The sequence below is a fragment of the Microcaecilia unicolor genome, chromosome 7 (assembly GCF_901765095.1).
Source record: "Microcaecilia unicolor chromosome 7, aMicUni1.1, whole genome shotgun sequence".
Classification (NCBI taxonomy): Eukaryota; Metazoa; Chordata; class Amphibia; order Gymnophiona; family Siphonopidae; genus Microcaecilia; species Microcaecilia unicolor.
The window spans coordinates 13,424,705-13,449,073 of NC_044037.1; the positions used below are offsets into that span (position 1 = coordinate 13,424,705).

General features: G+C 43.4%; 1 protein-coding gene across 1 annotated transcript in view; it reads left to right on the top strand.

Moving 5' to 3' along the window:
- LOC115474594 (ubiquitin carboxyl-terminal hydrolase 12-like) overlaps positions 1-23,496 on the top strand; it is an 81,387-nt gene extending 57,891 nt beyond the window's left edge. The window contains exons 5-9 of the mRNA XM_030210121.1: positions 10,901-10,977; positions 14,064-14,147; positions 15,358-15,555; positions 17,419-17,497; positions 21,407-23,496. Of these exons, the coding sequence (XP_030065981.1) occupies positions 10,901-10,977; positions 14,064-14,147; positions 15,358-15,555; positions 17,419-17,497; positions 21,407-21,508 (540 nt within the window). The 3' untranslated portion in view covers positions 21,509-23,496. The remainder of the gene's footprint in view (positions 1-10,900; positions 10,978-14,063; positions 14,148-15,357; positions 15,556-17,418; positions 17,498-21,406) is intronic.
- The last annotated feature ends 873 nt before the right edge of the window (positions 23,497-24,369 follow it).

The following is a 24,369-nucleotide window of genomic DNA, read 5'->3' on the forward strand; positions in this document are numbered from 1 at the left end:
GAGTGGATTCAAGAAACTCACAGCAGTTGCAGCCCTAATTGCATTACTGGATAGAATAATTGGGCCCTTTTGATTATCTGCGATTGTTCACTGTTACAGTGTAAGGCAACAGAGATAAACAGTTTAGTAGAAGGGAGAGAGGATAATTAAGCAGGGTATTTAGGGTCAAATAAAAGGTTTATGAGACATGGTGTGATCACAGCGTGTTTGAAAGCAGTAGGAACAGTTGCAGTAGGAAGTGATGACATGATGGGGAGGACTTAAGGAGAGAACGATCTGAGGAGCTGTGTGGAAATGGAGTTAGAAGAAGAAGTAGTTAGATTGATTTATTCATTTACTATAATGCCTTTCACAAGTTTGGATTTTAGTAAAGGAGTAAGGATATCAGAGGAGTAAAAAGATGGGAGAGGATTTAGAAGTGGGGTTCAGTGAAGAACTCAAGATGTGTCTCTTGAACTTTTGCACTTGTTCTTTGGCCAGTGGGTGGTGGTTTACTTTCATGGCAGACAGAGGTGGCGGTTTGAGGAGAGAAAGTGTGATGAATTGTTGGTCAGTGTTACAGCTAAAAGAGTTTTGTCGTATGGACATAGTATGCTTGCTTAGCAAGCATAAGAGCTGCTTCATTGCTTTTCTTGAGTTCCAGTTTAGTCATACTACTGATGTTTAGGGTTGTGACCACCTTCAGATGCAGATTACTGTAGTACCTCCTTGGATGTGCAGCGTTGTCGTATCAGTGCTGTTTTGGGCTGAACTTCTGCTCCATTCGAGTTACTCCATAGTTTTAATCTTGTTGCCACTAAGGATCTTCTGTATTCATCCCATACTTTTTCGAGTTGTGTTAGGTTTTTTTTTCCCCTTCACCACCTCTGAGAGGGTATGCCAAGCATCCATCTCCCTTTCTTCCCTCCCTTCCACCCATTTAAATTTTTATTGAATCAATTTAAACACATACAACCATCATTTACAAATACAGGCCCACAGTTTCAGTAGAAAATCACTTCCCCTTCCACCCACAGCTCTTCTTCCCCTTAACAAGTGAAAAACTGGTATTGGACCAGCTTATTCATTTAAAAAATAAAATAAAATACTTGCACTTTATCCTAGACAAAGCTATAGCACAGAGTCCCTCCAACTAATGAGTTCAGAATGGCCTTGGATCAATCTTGTTCTGTGGTCTCATTCTTTTAGATCTCTCTGCTTCTTATGATCTTGTAGGTCACCCTCTCCTTCTGCATTGTCTTTCCAACTTAGGTATTCATTGTACTGCTCATAACTGGGGGGGGGGGGTTCCTATCTATCCAGGCATTCTTTTCAAGTTTCTTCTGCCTCCCAGATTTTCACAGTCATTTCCTTGTAACAGCGGGGTTCCTCAGGATACGCTGTTGGCCTCTACATTTATTTAATGTCTTCATGTTCCCCTTCTGCTTCTCATACAGTCGCTGGGCTGTAGTTTGTATCTCTCTGCAGATGATATCCTGATTCTTTTCACTCTTCCCTCCTCTTCAATAGATATTAGTCCTCTCCAAATCTGCTTTCATTCAGTTGATAAGTGATTACACACTCGCTGTCGACTTCCCAATACAAAAAAAAAAGTGAAGCGGTTATTCTTACTGAGCTATGTTCTCTTATTCCATTTCCACCCTATAGGCAACGCAGCTCTCCCCTTCTAAGAAGAGATTCGAATTCTGGGGGGTCGTCTTGGACTTAAAACTTACCCTTAACTCAAATTGCATCTATTGTGTAATCATCATCTTCAGAAGACATTCCACAAAACCTTACTTGTCGCTCAACTTTTGTAATCTCAAATTTGGTCTATTGAAATGCCCTCTACAATGGCCTCCCCTTAGTTCCATTAAATATCTTCAGCTTATTCAATCATCTGCTGTCAAACATCAATATAGTGCCAACCATTTTGATCACGTTACTCCTCTTTCAACCTGTACTACATTTAATTTAAATCTTCTTTTATTAATTAAACAGGTACAACATTTTGGTTCAAAACAACCAGGTAGAACTTGGAACAATTTTCGATATAACAATGCACCTTATCATTTCAGCAAAGTTTTATACAAAACAGTTCCTCTTTTTCCTCCCCTCCCTCCCCCCCAAAATCCGCCACCCCCCCCCCCCCCCCAAGAAAAGAAAAGTAAAAAAAAAAACAAAAACTTTTTCATATATATTTCTTGACATCCCAACCTGTACTACATTTAAGATTCTGTTTTTGTTCACTGTGCATTTGATTTCAGTACGCCACAGAACTTGGCTACCATTATTACTCTTTATTTTCCCTCTTGGACCCTTCGCTCCTCTCAAGCCTCCTTGCTAATCCTCACTCCTTCCCTCACACATCCATGTAGAGATTATGGATCTGTCTATTTGGGACATTCCCTTTAGAATACCCCCTCCTTTCGCCAAGTCAATCTGAAAACACTCATTCGAAATTTAAAAAAGCAGTAGAAACCTAACTCTTTGAGCAGGTCTTGTTGATTCTGTTACTGAATCTGCAATCTGTTTTTTCCTTTCTCTCCTTACGGCTCTCTTGCCTTTTACTTTAATGATGGTATATCAAGATGGTACAAATAAAATAATAAACACCACAAGTAGGTGTATAACATTTCTAGCTTCTCAACCTCCATCTTGGCCACAAAAGACTCTTGCCCATTGAGATGCTCATATAGTGCACTCCCTTATAGCCATGCCCATTACTTGACACCTTTTATTTGGTTACTTTAATCACATCGTCATTATTGAACGTTATACATTACCCTTGATCTCAAATACCTGAAAAAATTTTTTTGTTTCATTTGTACCCCGCGCTTTCCCACTCATGGCAGGCTCAATGCGGCTTACATGGGGCAATGGAGGGTTAAGTGACTTGCCCAGAGTCACAAGGAGCTGCCTGTGCCTGAAGTGGGAATCAGTTCCTCAGTTCCCGAGGACCAAAGTCCACCACCCTAACCACTAGGCCACTCCTCCACTGTTGCTACTATTTGAGATTCTACATGGAATGTTGCTATTCCACTAGCAACATTCCATTTAGAAGTCGGCCCTTGCAGATCACCAAAGTGGCCGCGCAGGCTTCTGCTTCTGTGAGTCTGACCAGGATGTCAGACTCACAGAAACAGAAGCCTGCGCAGCCTTCTACCTGGAATGTTGCTAGTGGAATAGCAACATTCCATGTAGAGTCTCCAATAGTAGCAACATTCCATGTAGAGTCTCCAATAGTAGCAACATTCCATGTAGAATCTCCCATAGTAGCAACAGAATCTCCCATAGTAGCAACATTCCATGTAGAATCTCCCATAGTAGCAACATTCCATGTAGAATCTCCAATAGTATCTATTTTATTTTTGTTACATTTGTACCCCGTGCTTTCCCACTCATGGCAGGCTCAATGCGGCTTACATGGGGCAATGGAGGATTAAGTAACTTGCCCAGAGTTCACAAGGAGCTCCCTGTGCCTGAAGTGGGAATCGAACTCAGTTCCCCAGGACCAAAGTCCACCACCCTAACCACTAGGCCACTCCTCCACTGTTGCTACTATTTGAGATTCTACATGGAATGTTGCTATTCCACTAGCAACATTCCATGTAGAAGTCGGCCCTTGCAGATCACCAATGTGGCCGCGCAGGCTTCTGCTTCTGTGAGTCTGACGTCCTGCACGTACGTGCAGGATGTCAGACTCACAGAAACAGAAGCCTGCGCAGCCTTCTACCTGGAATGTTGCTAGTGGAATAGCAACATTCCATGTAGAGTCTCCAATAGTAGCAACATTCCATGTAGAATGTCCAATAGTAGCAACATTCCATGTAGAATCTCCAATAGTATCTATTTTATTTTTGTTACATTTGTACCCTGTGCTTTCCCACTCATGGCAGGCTCAATGCGGCTTACATGGGGCAATGGAGGGTTAAGTGACTTGCCCAGAGTCACAAGGAGCTGCCTGTGCCTGAAGTGGGAATTGAACTCAGTTCCTCAGGACCAAAGTCCACCACCCTAACCACTAGGCCACTCAAATGAATTGTATATCTATTTTCTTCTATGTTACTTTATATTTTCTATAATTGAAATAATATTCTGTACTTCTCATTCCGGAAATGGCGATCGCCACTACGGTATAATGTAAGTCACGTTGAGCCTGCAAAGAGGTGGGAAAATGTGGGATATAAATGCAGAAAATAACTAAATAAATAAATGGTTATATGCCTTTCATATGGTAGCCCTCTTGACAATTCTTATTCTTGTTCATCCCTCTGTGTAGAGACCCATGGTACAAAGGTCTTTCAAACCTTCTCAAACACCGTCAATGCATCCCTCTTCATGGCAGTCAGTTTACTAAAGTAACAAACCTTATCCAACTGCTGTACCAAATTGCCTACTGGTGAAAGGGAATCTTTTTTTTCACCGTACTCCTGCTATTTCATTTTGGTCATGTAAGAATACGTTTGTGACCAATCTTTCTCTTTCCTATCACATGTTGAGGCCCGAAGTGTGCAGCAAATAGAACCTAGGATTCAGAAGAACCTCCGTCCATACCACCTCCCCATCATTTTTCTTGCTGTTCTACCAAATGTAATTGAAAGTATCTTCCTGTCCCCAGTTCTGCCAACACTCCCTGCTCACTCCAGAAAATATTCTATGTATACGATGTTCTGATGATGTTTACTTTTATTTGGGTTTAAATTTAATATACTTGTTGGTTCTTTGACTCAAAAGTAAACTGCGTTGGACCATATTAAGAATAAGCAGTCTAGAAGAATTGAGATTAGATTACATTTCCTATTGAGGATCATATACCATCTATATAGCATCTTGTACCCATTCTCCACTTTGTAGACACAAATAGCCTGATTATCATGGATCCTGTTTCCCCCACTCCTTTTCTCCTATGTTTATCTCACAATCCCTCCTCCCATATCACCATACGCCTTGAGTTGGAGACTACATGAGGCCATAGTAGTCCATATATTTTGGAGAATATATGAACTTTTAAGTGGTTGGGCCCAGCACAAAGCTTCTCAAAATCCATCCTTTCTTAGCATTGACCATCTTGCACCCTCCCTATTCCAACAAAATGTCTAACCTGCACATAAACGAGGGACTCTCATAGTCTTCCCTCAGTCCTCAAAGCTCAACTCCCTCCCTTGTCACATCAACTGTACTACACAGTTCAGGTTGTTCTCCCACACTCTGAAGGTCCCGTTTACCAAACCTGGATGAAATTCTAAATTTTATCTAATCAGCATTCTTCCTGTGTATTTCTTGCCCTCTATCAGTATCTCCCTACTTGAGTGATTGCCTGTTAATGTTAACTGGGCGATGGGATTCATCACTTCAGCCCCCTGTTTGCTAACCATGGAAGAAACTGTTTGGGGGTACCCAAGATTTCTTGTTGCTCTATTAAGACCCACTGTTTCGGGATTGAGGTTATCTAAGTCACTACAGCCCTCAACTGAGCCACCATAAAATTCCTATACGTGGCACCATTATTTCTTCCCCCCCCCCCCCCCCCCCCCCAATATTCTTTGGTTGATTCAACACCTGCCATGAGATCTTAGGGTGTGTTTGTTTATTCCAGATGAAATGCATTAACTTCTGTGCCATATTCAAAATGCAGCAGGCACCCTTACGGGTAGTGTTTGGAACAAATACAGCAGCTTGGGTTGCTCCATCATCTTTACTGTTGCCATTCTTCCTAGCCAAGATAATTAAGCATGGACCATTTCTCCAGTTTATCTACAAGGTCTCTCCACTTAGGATTATAGTTAATTACCATTGGTAATGAAACTTGCACCTTCTGGAAGAACAGAACAATATTATTTGCGAACAACAACAATTTTATATGCTCCCCCCCCCCCCCCCCCCCCCAACAACCATCCTGATTTGAGAGTAACTGTTGTGCTATTGTGCCATGTAGTGACATGGCCAATAGCAGGGATGTTAAATGCTAGAACAGGTCCCATTCAGTCTAACACACACCTGAAGTGAGCTATACAATGCCATTACCCACTTCAAAAGATTTCTCCTCTAGCCCTCCCACCTCTAGTATTTTAAAAGAAAGGGCCAGTTCACTTAGTTTGACACCAGAGGTGTTTTACAGGTAAGATAATTGGTTCAGCCTTCCTTTAAGAATGCCATATTAGGTTTAGTAGGCGCCATAGGTGCCGACTCCGTGGGTGCTGTGGGTTCTCGAGCACCCCCAATATTTTCACCCGTAGAAGTCTGAACCGGAAGTTCCCTTCCCAGCCAGCCCAACCTGCCCGGTGCCCGCCCTCTTCTGCCTCAACAGTCCTCCGCCGGTCCGCCCTCACATTCCTGCGTGCCGCCCAGAATTTTAAAAGTCATCTTACCTCGGGGTCCCGGCGGTAGCAGTGAAAGGCGAGCAGGCTCGGCGCTGCAGCCTTCCCTTCTTTTTCAGCTCTGGTCCCAGGGGCATTTCCTGTTTCCGCAAGGGCGGGACCAGAGCTGAGCGAGAAGGGAAGGCTGCAGCGCCGAGCCTGCTCGCCTTTCACTGCTGCCGCCGGGACCCCGAGGTAAGATGACTTAAAATTTTGTGGGCGGCACGCAGGAAGGCGAGGGTGGACTGGTGGAGGACTGTTGTGGGAGAAGAGATCGGGTTGGGGTTGGGACTGGCACTCGGAGGGAAGGGGGGCCTGGAACTCGAAGGAGAGGGGGGCCTGGAACTCAGAGAGGGGGGAAGAGGAAGGGGAGGGGGGAAATGCACTACCTGTAAAAAAAAAAAAAAAAAAAAATTCAGCACCCCCCCCCCCAATCATTTTGAAAAGTTGGCTCCTATGGTAGGCACTGAGATATTTTCTGATGTTAGGCTTCCAGGAATGATGTCTGATTGGTCTGGATCTACTAACCTTGCTACCACTGCCTAGTATTTAATGAGCAGATTTGAACATGCATAGCCTCTTTCCAACTCGCATATTATGAGTTCATAACTTCCTCGCAACTGTTCTCTGTAGGTGCTTCCTTGGTTTCAGGATAGTAAATAATTGGGGGGGGGTGGGGACTATTCCCCAAGACTTGGCTCTCATATTTATTTATTTAGATTTTGCTCACACTTTTTTTCAGTAGTAGCTCAAGGTGAGTTACATTCAGGTACTCTGGATATTTCTCTGTCCCAGGAGGGCTCACAATCTAAGTTTGTACCTGAGGCAATGGTGACTTGCCCAAGGTCACAAGGAGCAGCAGCGGGATTTGAACCGGCCACCTCTGGATTGCAAGACCGGTGCTCTAACCACTAGGCCATTCCTCCATAAAAGGACTCAGTCCAGTGCTGGGTCTCACAGCAATGTGATAACTCCCTTATGTATTCCACCTATCTTGTGGAGAATCCTCTAGTTCCTGGCCTTGTTTTCTTGTTAGCCCCAAGCTCACTCCAGAAGCTTTGTATTTTGGGGATAAGCAACATGGCATCTGTTTGTTTTTTTGGAATTTGGCCACATACTAGTGGCCTGTGTTGACAACGGTTGAGCACAGGATACTGGGTGGTATGGGACTTCAGTTGCTGACCCCTGAGAGTGAGACAAACAGCCATCGTCTTTCCCAGCCTTCTGGCTGTTTCTTTGGAACTGGAGAGGTTGCTGCAATATGTGGTAGGAATTGATGGGGAAAAGTGTGCTTCTTTGTGGAGTTTTCCAAACTAGCATGTGCTATTCCCTTCCCACAGAAATAAGAAAACATTTGACCGTCTGTTACACAAGCTTATTTTCAAATGGAAACCACCTAGCTAGTTTCTCTTTCAAAACTAGCTGCTAGTATGCACAGTAAAAATTGCCACATCCTTTTCAAGTGCAGGAGCTGTTTCAGAATGGCCTCTTCTATTCTGACTTCGTGTGTACGCAAAAGCTGGGCCTTTGACATGTGCACTGGGTATATAAGCTAGCTTGGAAATTTTTCTGCTAGGATTAGCTCATCATGGGTCCCATCTGCAGATGAAGCCTTTGTGATTCATCTAGCTAACGATGGTAAACATGTGATGTCTTTGTGCTGGTGACACTTTACATAATCTCCCTCGTGTGTATGGACTAACAGATGCCATGCATTATTTTAGGTGATGCTGGATGCAGGAATGAGAGGGAAAAATGAACATACATTACATTGCCAGTTAGTATCTAAGATTCTGTGATGGGGGCTGTGGTAAATCTGCAGGAGCCAAGGTGTCTATGAAGAAATTGTAATACTGTTTATTTGAATTTTCAGTTGCCTAACATCATATTGTATTGCTTTTGAGTGACAGCTGAGCAGTGGAAACAAATTCAGCATCCAATATTTATTTATTTATTTATTTATTTGTTGCATTTTAATCCCACCTTTTTGCAGGCTCAGTGTGGCTTACATTATGCCGTAATGGCGATCGCCATTTCCGGACTGAGTGGGTCCCAGACCTCAAACTTAGGAGAGAACCCAATATGTCTTAAACCAGACCTCCACAGTTCCCTTCGTCTCCCAAACTTGCACTCCTCATGACCCCTGCCCCCTTCTCTCATCTCCCCTCATGGCCTATTCCTGAATCCTCTCTCTCCTGTCCCCTACATAACTCTTCCCTGCACACTCTCCCTTCTATCCCCATGACTCAGTTCTCGCCCCACACCCGTGACCTCTTTCTGGGTCCTTTCCAGCCTGTCCCCGTCAGGGCCGCCGAGAGCCAGAGCCGGGCCCAGGACAAGGCCGCCGAGAGCCAGAGCTGGGCCCAGGACAAGGCCGCCCCCAGGCCCCCCCACCCCACCCGAGGTCATCGTCGCCGCCGGGCCCCCCCCCCCCCCCCCCGCTACCAGGCCCTGAACTAACCTTAAACGCCTCCTTCCTTTCCTTTCACCACCTTCGCGGCAAAGCAGCAGCAGGGCAGACCTCTAGTTCCTTCCGTGCTCTGCCCTTGTGGACGTTACGTCAGGCGAGGGCAGGACAAGGAAGGAAGGAGTGGCCTGCCCTGCTGCTGCTTGCCGCGAAGGTGGTGAAAGGAAAGGAAGGAGGCGTTTAAGGTTAGTTAGTTCAGGAGTGACGGCGGGCGGGCCTGACTGCGGTGGCACCGGGCCCCCTCCAGAGGCCCGGGCCCGGGGACTTTTGTCCCCCCTGTCCCCCCCCCCCCCCCCCTCTCGGCAGCCCTGGTCCCCGTACCTAACTTTATTTGCCTGGACCTGGCAGAGATCCGGCAGCAGCACTTCACGCTGTAATAACAACCATGCAGATCATCACCCCCTTGCATCAGTTTCCTTAGCCAATATGATGGTAATGCAAGATGCGATGACTTTATTGGTTATTCAATATTGTTTATTCACAGACTTGATATACTTCATTTCAAATACACGCTAATGCAGTTTACAAGCTTGTTGCTGCCCTTGCATTTCCCATCAAGCTGACCCAGGACCGGGATGTGTGTTTGTTTTTACCTCCCATGAAGGGATGTTGGGCTCCCCTGTGGTGTGTGTGTGTGTGTGGGGGGGGGGGGGGGAGCGCCTTAGTCAGTTGTTACTCCGCCTCTGAAGATTTTGAGAAATCTCATCACTGGTGACTGTGGTACCATTTACTGTTGTGACATAAGAATTATTCAAAGATGATGGTTTCCTAAGCGAAATTGGTCCATTACCATGAATTCAATCTGGAGCCACTTTCATCAGTTTAAATAAATCTCATCTTCTGTGTCTGTGTTTCCCCAAAGGGCACATCTGAACAAATTATACACTTGTAAAAGAGAGAGCTTTTTAAAAATTGTTTTAGCCAACTGTTTGGAAAAATATAGTTTAAAAGTATTTGAAACAGTGGGCATGAGATTAATTGAAAGTTGCCCATCAGAGGCCCCTGCAAGAACAGTACCTGAATGTAACTCACCTTGAGCTACTGCTGAAAAAGGTGTGAGCAGAATCTAAATAAATAGCAAGATTCTAGAATCCTAAAGAGTAACAAGATTCCGTGCAGAATCTCAGAGTAGCAACATTCCATGTAGAACCCCAAAGAATAGGAGTGGCCTAGTGGTTAGAGCACCGGTCTTGCAATCCAGAGTTCGCCAGTTCAAATCCCACTGCTGCTCCTTGTGATCTTGGGCAAGTCACTTAACCCTCCATTGCCTCAGGTACAAACTTAGATTGTGAGAAATATCCAGAGTACCTGAATGTAACTCACCTTGAGCTACTACTGAAAAAGGTGTGAGCAGAATCTAAATAAATAGCAAGATTCTAGAATCCTAAAGAGTAACAAGATTCCGTGCAGAATCTCAGAGTAGCAACATTCCATGTAGAACCCCAAAGAATAGGAGTGGCCTAGTGGTTAGAGCACCAGTCTTACAATCCAGAGGTGGCTGGTTCAAATCCCACTGTTGCTCCTTGTGATCTTGGCCAAGTCACTCAACCCTCCATTGCCTCAGGTACAAACTTAGATTGTGAGTCCTCTTGGGACAGAGAAATATCCAGAGTACCTGAATGTAACTCACCTTGAGCTACTACTGAAAAAGGTGTGAGCAAAATCCAAATAAATAATAAATTAAAGATCAAATCATATGCCATTTAACATCTGAACCTTGTAATCGTTCTGAGCACTGCCTCACAGCTTGGAATCATAGACCATCCACAGCATTTCTCTGGGTCTACATGTGCCATCTTTGCTTATAAACTATGCTTTCTATTTAAAATGTTTTATTGTGTTGACATTGTGAGTAAGTATTACTATGCCATACTTTGGAACGTTGTTTGAATATTTGTACTGCTGTAATTGTCTATAGCTTATGTTTGAGTTGTTCTTGCTGTACACTGCCTTGAGTGAATTCCTTCAAAAAGGTGTTAAATAAATCCTAATAAATATCGTAAAGAATGACCCCCACTCATGAACCTGCAACCTGCTAATTGAATTTGCCAGTGGATGCCTTTCATATGTGACTGTCTCTCTCTCTCCTCCTCAGGTCAGTAGCAAAGATGAGGACTTCCTGGACCTTTCGGTTGATGTGGAACAAAATACTTCAATCACACATTGCCTGAGGTATTTCAAAAGTAGCACACGGCCAGCTCTTTCTCTTTAGAAATCCAAATGTTCTTGTTTTGAGAATGTATTTGTTTCACGAAGTCGGTGCTGTATTTCAACACAGCTGCCAGCATATCAGCTTTTTTTAAATATTCAGCCACGAATGGTCTCCATCTTGTGTGTGATTACAATAATTTATAGCGATGTTATTTACATCTTCACGTCTTTGATTTTCAGAGTAGCATGTATCACCACAATCATCTTTGTACTTCTGTTCATTCCTGTAAGACCCTCTTTTTAGGGGGCATGCAATGAAGCTACAAAGTAGTAAATTTAAAACGAATTGGAGAAAATGTTTCTTCACTCAACGTGTAATTCAACTCTGGAATTCGTTGCCAGAGAATGTGGTAAAGGCGGTTAGCTTAGCGGGGTTTAAAAAAGGTCTGGACGGCTTCCATAGACCATTATTAAAATGATTTGGGGAAAATCCACTGCTTATTTCTGGGATAAGCAGCATAAAATGTGTTGAACTTTTTTGGGATCTTGCCAGGTATTTGTGACTTGGATTGGCCACTGTTGGAAACAGGATGCTGGGCTTGATGGGCCTTTGGTCTGCCCCAGTGTGGCAATACTTATGTACTTAAGCTGATCTCTGGTGATGCTTTGAGTCCAGCTTGTAGAGCCACCTGGGACAGAAATTAGAAAAAGTAGTATTGTGGAAGGCAATAACTTAGAACATAAGCACAGCTATCCAAAACAATTGCCATAAAGTAACTCCGTTGATTTTCCCTGAAGCAGCCAGTGTACTTGGCGAAACAAGTATCTTTGCCAGGATTTGTATACTCTGCAGATTGGAGAACTTTTCATGGATTACTTTTTTTTTTTTAATAAATCTTGTTTATTAATAAAGAACAGTAATCTCATAACCTTTACAAAGCAGTGTTTCGTACAATATATAATTACAATTTCTTACAATTTCATGGATTACTTTTGAAGCGGGGATTGCTATACTGCTAGATTGGATGCCAGTGGAAACTGTATAGCAGTCGTGAAGATGTTTGTAGATAAGTGATGTTTGGTGCACAATTAACTTATTATTATTATTTTTTTCTTACATTTGTACCCTGCGCTTTCCCACTCATAGCAGGTTCAATGCGGCTTACATATTATATACAGGTACTTATTTGTACCTGGGGCACTGGAGGGTTAAGTGACTTGCCCAGAGTCACGAGGAGCTGCCTGTGCCTGAAGTAGGAATCGAACCCAGTTCCCCAGGACCAACGTCCACCACCCTAACCACTAGGCCACTCCTCCACTGTTGCTACTATTTGAGATTCTACATGGAATGTTGCTATTCCACTAGCAACATTCCATGTAGAAGTCGGCCCTTGCAGATCACCAATTTGGCCGCGCAGGCTTCTGCTTCTGTGAGTCTGATGTCCTGCACATGATGTGCAGGACGTCAGACTCTCAGAAACAGAAGCCTGCGCAGCCTTCTACATGGAATGTTGCTAGTGGAATAGCAACATTCCATTTAGAATCTCCAATAGTAGCAACATTCCATGTAGAATCTCCAATAGTAGCAACATTCCATGTAGAATCTCCAATAGTAGCAACATTCTATGTAGAATCTCCAATACTATCTATTTTATTTTTGTTACATTTGTACCCTGCGCTTTCCCACTCATGGCAGGCTCAATGTGGCTGCGCAGGCTTCTGCTTCTGTGAGTCTGATGTCCTGCACGTACGTGCAGGACGTCAGACTCACAGAAACAGAAGCCTGTGTAGCCTTCTACATGGAATGTTGCTAGTGGAATAGCAACATTCCATGTAGAATCTCCAATAGTAGCAACATTCCATGTAGAATCTCCAATAGTATCTGTTTTATTTTTGTTACATTTGTACCCTGCGCTTTCTCACTCATGGCAGGCTCAATGCGGCTTACATGGGGCAATGGAGGGTTAAGTGACTTGCCCAGAGTCACAAGGAGCTGCCTGTGCCTGAAGTGGGAATCGAACTCAGTTCCCCAGGACCAGAGTCCACTACCCTAACCACTAGGCCACTCCTCCACTGTTGCTACTATTTGAGATTCTACATGGAATGTTGCTATTCCACTAGCAACATTCCATGTAGAAGTCGGCCCTTGCAGATCACCAATGTGGCCGCGCAGGCTTCTGTGAGTCTGACGTCCTGCACGTACGTGCAGGATGTCAGACTCACAGAAACAGAAGCCTGCGCAGCCTTCTACATGGAATGTTGCTAGTGGAATGGCAACATTCCATGTAGAATCTCCAATAGTAGCAACAGAATCTCCAATAATAGCAACATTCCATGTATAATCTCTAATAGTAGCAACATTCCATGTAGAATCTCCAATAGTAGCAACAGAATCTCCAATAGTAGCAACATTCCATGTAGAATCTCCAATAGTATCTATTTTATTTTTGTTACATTTGTACCCTGCGCTTTCCCACTCATGGCAGGCTCAATGCGGCTTACATGGGGCAATGGAGGGTTAAGTGACTTGCCCAGAGTCACAAGGAGCTGCCTGTGCCTGAAGTGGGAATGGAACTCAGTTCCTCAGTTCCCCAGGACCAAAGTCCACCACCCTAACCACTAGGCCACTCCTCCACTTATGAAGTTCCTTGCATATTTTGCTGGTAATCCTTTCGAATTTTGAGTACTGGATGGAGTTTGCCGACGATATGATTGAAGGCAGCTAGTTATCATTGCTGATGAATTGCTGCTACTTAAGTTTGATGGGGTTTTTTTTTTTCTCCATCTGATTTGTTGGAATGGTTTGCAACAATATGTTTAAGGAGTTACTTTAAGGCAGTTGTTACAGAAATTAGAAAGCCATAAATCTAGCTAAGAATTAATCTTTCATCGCCTGTATCAAATTATCATTTACATACTTAAGGAGCAACATTTATTTACAGCCAAATTTTGCTTGTGGTGCTAGAAAACCCACCTGGAAACCTCATTTCTATTGGAAGAAAATGTCCTTTGACTGTGTATGATACGTCCAATCTCTGTATCCAGAGTATTGTGTATAAATTTCCCTTTGTGAAAATGTTTTATACAATTTCATTTTATTTCCACAGGGGATTTAGTAGTACAGAGACTCTATGCAGTGAATATAAGTATTACTGTGAGCAGTGCCGTAGCAAACAGGAAGCTCAAAAAAGGTGAGACCAGATTGTTGTAAGATGTTTGGAAGTACTCGGTTATATAAGAGCAAAATTATATAATGTAGTAAATAATGGCAGATAGTCCATCCAGTCTGCCCAGGAAGGTGGCTCTGTGCAGGTTAATCCCCATGCCCTCTCTCCTTTTTCTTTGTTGTTTGACTCATTTATGTTTTACTCTGGGTATATCCTGTACCTTTTTAAATTTTTTTTTTTCTTATATTTGTACCCCGCGCTTTCCCACTCATGGCAGGCTCAATGCGGCTTACATGGGGCAATGGAGGGTTAAGCGACTTGCCCAGAGTCACAAGGAGCTGCCTGTGCCTGAAGTGGGAATCGAACTCAGTTCCTCAGTTCCCCAGGACCAAAGTCCACCACCCTAACCACTAGGCCACTCCTCCACTGTTGCTACTATTTGAGATTCCACTAGCAACATTCCACGTAGAAGTCGGCCCTTGCAGATCACCAATGTGGCTGCGCAGGCTTCTGCTTCTGTGAGTCTGACGTCCTGCACATACGTGCAGGACGTCAGACTCACAGAAACAGAAGCCTGCGCAGCTTTGTACATGGAATGTTGCTAGTGGAATAGCAACATTCCATGTAGAATCTCCAATAGTGGCAACATTCCATGTAGAATCTCCAATAGTAGCAACATTCCATGTAGAATCTCCAATAGTATCTATTTTATTTTTGTTACATTTGTACCCCGCGCTTTCCCACTCATGGCAGGCTCAATGCGGTTACATGGGGCAATGGAGGGTTAAGTGACTTGCCCAGAGTCACAAGGAGCTGCCTGTGCCTGAAGTGGGAATCAAACTCAGTTCCTCAGTTCCCCAGGACCAAAGTCCACCACCCTAACCACTAGGCCACTCCTCCACCTCCAGGAATCACAGGATGGTGATAAAGAGGCATATTGTCAAAGCACTTAGCCTTCCAAAGTTCCATAGGTTTCTGTGGAACTTTGGAAGGCTAAGTGCTCTGAAGATATGCCTCTAAAGTGATGCAGGGTGAAACACAGAGCCTGGGGAAGAATGCTATGAAGTAGAAAAAGTATAACTTATTAAGGTTTTTTTTTTTTAAGATCTATCTTTATAACCACATAGCAAGAATAGATCACAAAAAAATAAAGCATTGTTGGGGCGGTTGGGATGCACTTCAAGAAGGTTTTTAATGTTGCCGTCTCCTCTCCCCTTTCCACCTCTGCATTCAGAATGCGAGTAAAGAAGCTGCCCATGATTCTCGCTTTGCACTTAAAAAGGTTTAAGTACATGGACCAGCTGCATCGGTATACCAAACTCTCTTATCGCGTGGTCTTCCCCCTGGAGCTCCGACTCTTCAACACTTCAGGAGACGCTACCAATCCTGACAGAATGTATGACCTTGTGGCTGTGGTGGTTCACTGTGGCAGGTATGTCCTCACCCGAATAGCCTTGGGCCTGTTCTCAAGAAATTAGTTTTTTTTTTCTTTTTCCTGGCTAATGTTATACATGCTTGATTATGTGTTTTAAAGCACTCTTTTTGCATCATCTAACAGAGAGTTGGCCATGTTGAAATGCTTAAGTCATGGATGCACATTTTTGAATACCCCATTGGGGAGAAGGACCTTACCCTTTGATTTATTACCTGAAGATTTTTAAAGTTGCTCTCGTTAGGGTGATGCTCATCTGCCTCATGACCTTTCTTCTGACATTATCCGTATGTAAGCACTGGTTTTACAATTGTTGATGGAATCAGATTTTGATTTGAGACTCTTCCAGAAATAACAATATTTGATATTTGGTTTGAATACCATTGTGGGCACTGAATAGTCAACTTTTTATTGAGTATAGTTAGTTTTTCAGTTTTTTCAAGGGAATGCATGGTGGTATAAATTTGTATACATAGATATGGCATCATTAGGGCAGAGCAATTGAGTTTAAATATGGCAGTTAAGTACATAAGTAATGCCACACTGGGAAAAGACCAAGGGTCCATCGAGCCCAGCATCCTGTCCACGACAGCGGCCAATCCAGGCCAAGGGCACCTGGCAAGCTTCCCAAACGTACAAACATTCTATACATGTTGTTCCTGGAATTGTGGATTTTTCCCGTCCATTTAGTAGTGGTTTATGGACTTGTTCTTTAGGAAATCGTCTAACCCCTTTTTAAACTCTGCCAAGCTAACCGCCCTCACCACGTTCTCTTGTGGTCATTTGTAAATGCCTGAAATCCATTTCATTTTAAAATATTTATACTCTGCCAATTGCTGGCATTTCTGTACCACTACGTTAGTGAAATGAGTGGTTCAAATTTGATGTTTCCTATTAAACAAATATTTTTTTTTGTATGATCAGTGTTTTGGTGTAGTTTTTCCACTTTTTTGGAATTTGAACACTGTCGCCTTGTGTCTTATATTTGCCTTTATAAAACGGGTGCTTTTAAAAAAATTATTTTTCACGTGGATGCCCTGTTATGAAATTCCCCTCTTAAGGCTGCATATTTAAAAATATTCAGATTTAACTGCAGTCGTTAAATCGGAATGCATGAAATGAACATGTGTGGTGAGGTATCGTGCTGTACAATTTCTTCACTAAGAAAAGCTTTTTCGAGATTGGTGGATTAGAAATTTTTTTTTTTTAAAATAAAGAACTTAAGGGGCCCTTTTACTAAGTGGTGCTAGTAAATGAGCTTTTCTACCCATTTCTAGCGTGGCCGTTAAAAAGCCTTTTTTTGTATTTGGTTCATTTATGGGTGTGTTCTAATGTTTAATAGTTTAAAACTCTTTATATACTATCCTTCTTACAAAAGAAGTCAGTGGTTTACATATAAAAAAAATATAGAAAAGAAATCCAATTTATGATAGGATAGAATCTTTCTCCAATCACTGCCTTAAGAAAAATAAGTTTAAAACATATTCATCATACCATCTCTGTTACCATTAGTGCTCGGCCATTTAAAAAAAAAAAAAATTAACACAGTATTTAGAAGGCACTAAGAACTCCTGCGTTAACCAGTTAGCATGTGCTAATGTGAATGCTCTAACTGGTTATCACTTCCACAGCTATTCTCTGCCCATTCCCCATCTCCTCCCCCCCCCCCCCCCCCACCCTCTAAACACAAACAGCACAGGGCGCTTTAGCATGGCCTGCATTAGGCCATTTTGGCTGCGTCAGACGCTCATTATAATGTCTTAATACAGCTCTAAGTTGGTACACAGTTTCCTGTTTGTTCAGTTATCTACCTTGGTGTTTGGGGCTGAGGTTAATTTAATAAACTCTATTTTCTTCTGACAGTGGTCCAAATCGAGGGCACTACATCACTATTGTGAAGAGCCATGGGTTCTGGTTGCTCTTCGATGATGACATTGTAGAGGTAGGTCCTTTTCTTAGTTAGTACTACTACTACTTAACATTTCTAGAGCGCTACTAGGGTTACGCAGCGCGGTACAAGTTAACAAAGAAGGATGGTCCCTGCTCAAAGGAGCTTACAATCTTAAAGAACGAAATGTCAGGTTGGGGCAGTCTAGATTTCCTGAGTAGAGGTGTAGTGGTTAGGTGCCGAAGGCGACATTGAAGAGGTGGGCTTTGAGCAATGATTTGAAGATGGGCAGGGAAGGGGGCCTGGCGTATGGGCTCAGGGAGTCCGTTCCAAGCATGGGCTGAGGCGAGGCAGAAAGGGCGGAGCCTGGAGTTGGCAGTGGTGGAGAAGGGTACTGAAAGGAGGGATTTGTCCTGAGAGCGAGGTTACGGGTAGGAACGTAAGGGGAGATGAGGGTTGAGAGGTAAGGAGGGGCTGCAGATCGAGTGCATTTGTAGGTTAGAAGCAGAAGCTTGAACTGAATGCGGTACCTGATCGGAAGCCAATGAAGTGACTTGAGGAGAGGGGTGATATGAGTGTATCGGTCCAGGCGGAAGATAAGGTGTGCACCAGAGTTCTGAACGGACTGAAGGGGGGATAGATGGCTAAGTGGGAGACCAGTGAGGAGTAGGTTGCAGTAGTCAAGGCGAGAGGTAATGAGAGAGTGGATGAGAGTTCGGGTGGTGTGCTCCGAGAGGAAAGGGCGAATTTTGCTAATGTTAAAGAGGAAGAAGCGACAGGTCTTGGCTATCTGCTGGATATGCGCAGAGAAGGAGAGGGAGGAGTCGAACATGACACGAGGTAGTTACTTTGTGTTGTGAAAATACACGATTTCCCTGAGTATGTAGTGGAAAATTTTAACAAACAGCGTTGAGAGACTTCAACATTATTGAATCTGAATTCTTGCCCGACGGATACAAGCTGAAGGGTGTGTGTGTGGGGGGGGGGGGGGGGGGGAGGGTTCCCAGCTGGTGTGTCTTCAATGATGATGTAAGAAAATTTGACCATTATCGCTCTTGGCTTAGTGGCATAGTTGTTGAACGTTGCTGAAATATATAGTTTTTTTAATTTACGCTCTTTCATGTTTGTGTTTTTATGAGGACCCCTGTCGAAGGCGACTGTGATGAAACATAGCCCTTGTTGGGTTTTCCCTGTACGGACTATTGATGAATAAACTATTTGGAACATTAAACCTGTACGTCCTTGGAATTTGTTGTCTTTGGACCTCAGGTTTTGTGGCTTCCACCCCTTTTTCGGCTTGTGCTGTGCAATTTCTTGTGGAAGTGTTTGTTTTTTTTTCTTCTTTTTGTTGTTTTTTTTTCTGTGCAGTAATAGTTCAGAGGAAGCAGCCTGGGCAAGCAGAGGAAGTGAAAGGTTGCTCTGTCAAAGCGTATAGGCTGATTTGAAGACGCCATTCATGCTCTTAGCTAATTGGGTATCTCTGTGCTGATTGGATTGGCTAATAAGATCAAACACATTAAATACTGAAAATTACTACTGCATCGTTCTCTTGCCAAGGCCCCAGGCTACACACGCTGACAACTCAAGCTAAAGAATCGTGGCTTTAATTTCCCTTTTTTTTTAAAAGCTTCACATTTTAGCATTTGGAAGTAATTCCCTGAATCTGCTATTCCCTGTCTGCTGTTGTATTTAATGAGAAGTGGGGGCATTCAGGGAATTGTGTTGAGAACTGTGTTAAGTTTTCTTGCTAAGTGAAAGATGTCATATATGAGGATGTCAGCTAGAGTGAAACCAAACCCCACCTGTGTATGGTACTTTGTACACACACCTAAGGGTATTTTCTGCATTGCCAAAGAAAAACTAGTTTGAGGCATTTTGGTTATTCAACATCCAGTATAAAGTCCTACAGTGCTCTGCATAGGGACGGAGGGGAAGATAACAATTCCATATCTAAAGGGAAAATACAGTGTTTTTAGAGAAAAATCATTTTTAATTGCAAATTATTTTCACCTTTTGAGGAGTTATTTATTTATTTATTATATTTGTACCCCGCGCTTTCCCACACAATGCAGGTTCAATGCGGCTTACATAGTAATTTAAAATACAAAGTCATATAATAGAAATTTCAAAACATTATAAGCTTATATCGTCTTTCCACCAAAACCCACTTCTCCTCTTCCTCCACTCTCTATCTCAGTCGATAACACCCTCATCCTCCCCGTCTCATCTGCCCACAACCTCGGAGTCATCATCGACTCCTCCCTCTCCTTCTCTGCGCATATCCAGCAGATAGCCAAGACCTGTCGCTTCTTTCTCTTTAACATCAGCAAAATTCGCCCTTTCCTCTCTGAGCACACCACCCGTACTCTCGTCCACGCTCTCATTACCTCTCACCTGGACTACTGCAACTTACTCCTCACCGGCCTCCCACTTAACCATCTATCCCCCCTTCAATCTGTTCAGAACTTTGCTGCATGTCTTATATTCCGCCTGAACCGATATACTCGTATCACCCCTCTCCTCAGGTCACTTCACTGGCTTCCGATCATATACCGCATACAGTTCAAGCTTCTCCTTCTTACCTACAAATGCACTCAGTCTGCAGCCCCTCATTACCTCTCTACCCTCATCTCCCCTTACGTTCCCACCCAAAACCTCCGCTCACAGGACAAAATCCCTCCTCTCAGTACCCTTCTCCACCACTGCCTACTTCAGGCTCCGCTCATTCTGCCTCGCCTCACCCTATGCTTGGAATAAACTTCCTGTGCCCTTACGCCAAGCCCTCTCCCTACCCATCTTCAAATCCTTGCTCAAAACCCACCTCTTCAATGTTGCCTTCGGCACCTAACCTTTATACCTATTCAGGAAATCTAGACTGCCCCAATCTGACTGCCCCTATTTGACTGACTGTACATTTGTCCTTTAGATTGTAAGCTCCTTGAGCAGGGACTGTCCTATGTTAAACTGTACAGCGCTGCGTAACCCTAGTAGCACTTTAGAAATGTTAAGTAGTAGTAGTAAGTTGGGCTTGGTAGTGTATGATAAGTTGATCTTGATAATGTATGATTAGTATAAGACAGGATAGGATAGTATACATTTGGGAGAAATGGGGTAAGGAGGGATAAAATAAAGGGGAGGTGGAGAAGAGAAGGATGGGATGAGTAGAGGGGGAATGGGGAGGTGGGGTAAGTAAAACCAATGATGGGGTCGTTATCTAATTCAGAACAGAATTGGGAGTGGAGGTTGGTAAGATTAGGTTGGGATATTAGGATAGGCTTGCTTAAAGATCCTTGCTTAAAGGATGTCTACTGTTCTGTGTTATCAGCCCCATCTACCTGTGAGCGAGCTCACTCGCTGAGTTTCCTGGATTAAGTGATCGTGTAGTATATCTGAAGTGATGTACCCCTAGATTCTACAGAGCGTGACTTAAGTTGCACACGCAAATCCAGTCATATTCTGGATTCGCGCACGAAACTTAATTAGTTAACAATCCAATCAGTGCTGATAATTGCCAGTTAACAAGCAATTGACACTAATTGGCATTAATTAGAATTTATGCGCATAACTTGTTTACGTGTATTCTATAATGTGGTGCGTGTAAATTCTAAGTCGAATAGTTGAAAAGGAGGTGTGGCCATGGGCGCTTCTAAAATCTATATGCGTTGTTAGAGAATATACCAGGTCCATGCCTGATTTAGGCGTCAGCATTTACACCTAGTTTTACTTGGTGCAACTGCTTGCAACTAAATTTAGTCATGCAGATGGACGTTCGGTGTATTCTGTCAACCATGTGAAAATTTAGGTGTATTCTATTAAAGTATGCCTAACTTTAGGCGTACTTTCTTTCAGCGCTGATTTTGTTAGACGCGATATATAGTATCTAGACCATAATGCGTGTATTAGTTTTCTGTAGGGCTGACTATGGAAAGGATTCATTCTAATGCTACCACCCTTGCATTGCAGAAAATCGATGCTCAAGCCATTGAAGAGTTTTATGGTTTAACATCGGACATCTCAAAAAACTCTGAGTCAGGTTACATCCTCTTTTATCAGTCAAGAGACTAAATTCAAAACTTCCTGATCAGGTAAAACAAATGAGGGTAAAAGTCCAGGATATCAAAGTTCTGTTTGGGGTGGACAAGCAGCACCTGGCAGTGTGCCGGAACCCTTCCACCAGGTCTTGGATGACGACAATTAACCATCTGAAGACTTTGTCATCATCTTCAGCTTCCTTGGAATATTTTTTTTTTAAGTATTATCTTCCAAAATCTGTGTACTTCTACTTGAAAGTTCATTCAGCTGCTTTATGTTTTTACTTTTTAGCTTGCGCAACACGAAGGGGTTTGTAAGTGATGTTACCCAATCATCTAACCTTTGTTGTTGGCCCCAAGGCCTTCTCAGCATCTCGCTTTGTCCTGTTCTGAATGTTTTCTTCTGGTTTCAGTGTTCGCTGCCACGTATGACATGCAGACATAACACTAAAGATGCATTAACATTTTTAGGTGACTCGCACTATGAATGCAGCATTAGGAACGGTCATGAATTTCTTAGTTGATTTAAAAAAAAAAAAAAAACACTAATATGCCATGTATGAGCTTATTTAAAAAAGAAACGTAGAATATAACAGCAGTGTAGATTGAGAACTGTAAGGCCCATCTAGTCTGCCCAGTGTCGTTCCTGATGCAAAGCCGTAGACCCCCATCTGATCTCTCTGGTTTTCGGTTCAGCTCTTGCTCTGCTTATCCCGCTCTTTATTTTAACCTGTGCTTCCTCCCCTAGGGAGGCCATTCCATGGATCCATTATCCGTTGGGTGATACAGAATAATATTATGCTATCTAATGATGGACACATTTGGCTCCAATGTGCTGTCTCTTCCATTGGATACAGTAGAGTCTTAATTATTCAATGATCTAGTCTTCCATTATCTGACATTCCAGATTATCTGACAGCCAACAGTCTGGGCTCTGCCCTCTACCCCCTCCTCCCTAGTTCTGTTTTACAGTCCCTAGTGATCCTAGTGGTGAAGTCAAGGCAGGAGTAATCCCCCAGTCACTCCTGTCCATTCTGGCTCCACTTTCAAAATGGCTGTTGTGAAACTGCCACTAGAGATCACGAGGAGGGACTTGGGGGAGGGGGGGGTGCAGGAGGTACAGTTCAGGAAGGGATGTGCTGAGTGTGGCATTAGTGTCCCAAAGCACGGCTCTGTGGTGGTGCAAAAAGTCCCTTATCCAATGTTTTTGGTTATCCAACTACATATTGGTCCTGTTTATGCCAGATAATCGGGACTCTACTGTATTCAGGCAAAGCATTACTACTCCTTAGGAGCTTCAAGAAATTCTAATTGTGTGCTCTTTTGCTCTTGGTCCTGTTCTTAAGTGATGTGTTTTCTCTTTTTGTTATGGCCCTTGGGTCGTTCTTCAGTTGCCTCAGCTGTAGACCCTCCTTGGACAATCGCTTATATAAAGAGACAGTAAATTTGAGCCAAATTTTTCTTATCGCTGTGACCTAAGAGTATTGTGCTGAGTATTTTTTATAGCACAGATTTTGTAGTTTGTGTCTGCCCGAGTCTGGGCTCACCATTCAGATCCATGTTACAAGTCATTGTTTTTGAATTGTTTTTACATTTTTTTTTATTTTTTAATAGGTCATGCACTCATTTGCTGCAGAAAGTTAGTTCATTTTTGATGGTAAAAGTCTCCCAAATTCATGATTTTTGGGGGGATTCATGGGTTTGTATATGACCTGCTTAGGGCTTTCCGATATCTTGTTTGCTGTATGTGGAGGGTGAACCCTGTTGCTCTCAGCAAGGACAACGGAGCTAGATCTGGTCTTATCCCATTACATGTAGGGAGATGAAAAGAAAAAAGAAAATAAGATGATAACTTTTTGCTTTCTTTTATTTTTATTTATCTTTTTTTTTTTTTTAATGTTTCTATTTATTTACCTCAGAGTGCGCTAACACGGCATCCACTTTTTTAGGGAGTTGTCAGGGCCGTGCCGACACGGTAAGCGAGGTAAGCATGGCAGGATGGCGCCCCGCCGCACCATGCTTACCTCGCCCTCTTCTCCCCAGATCCTTGTCCTTTTTTTTTTTTGTTTAAATTTACCTCTCCGGCGCGTGGCAGCGTAGCGTTAGTGAGAAGGCGGCGCTCCCCCGCCCCGACGTGTCAGTCTCTTCCCTTCGCTCGGTTCCGCCTTCTTCTGACGTCAGAAATGACGCCAGAAGAAGGCGGGACACTGAGCGAAGGGAAGAAGACACGTCAGGGCGGGGGAGCGCCGCCTCCTCACTAACGCTACGCTGCCACGTGCCGGAGAGGTAAATTTAAACAAAAAAAAAAGGATCTGGGGAGAAGAGGGCGGGTAGTGTAGCGATTGTTTTCGGGGGGGGGGGGGCGCCGGCGGGGCCAACTGCAGGGGGGCGCCGGAGACCCTAGGCACGGCCCTGGGAGTTGTAGTCCTGTATTGTAAGAGCAGTCAATGGGAAGGATCAGAACTACATCTCCATGCATGCAGTGGGGTAAAATCCAGCACTGGGTCAACCTCGCACAGAGCAGCCCATCTGATATCGCTTCTAGATGTTGAAACTCTTGTCTTATTTGAAAGAGCCGACATCCTACGCTATTGCGTTGTTTCTCTTCAACAAAGCGTAGATTGCAGTAGGAGTTAGACTGAGCTGTCTTCGGATATCTTGAGACGGGGCCAAAATAAAAAGGAAGAACAGTTTAGTTTTTCCGGTCTGGTTGGGCTTCCTGAGCTCTTCCCACTTGAGCAATTTAATAAACAGGTCCACAGTTTTGAAATCAGTGGCCATAAGTAAACAGTCCTAATCTAGATAACAGTTAAGGTAGTTGTCTAATCAGTAGCCAACCTTGCTAATTCAACTTATTTTATGTTTAAATTTTATAAATGGAAAAAAAAAATCTTT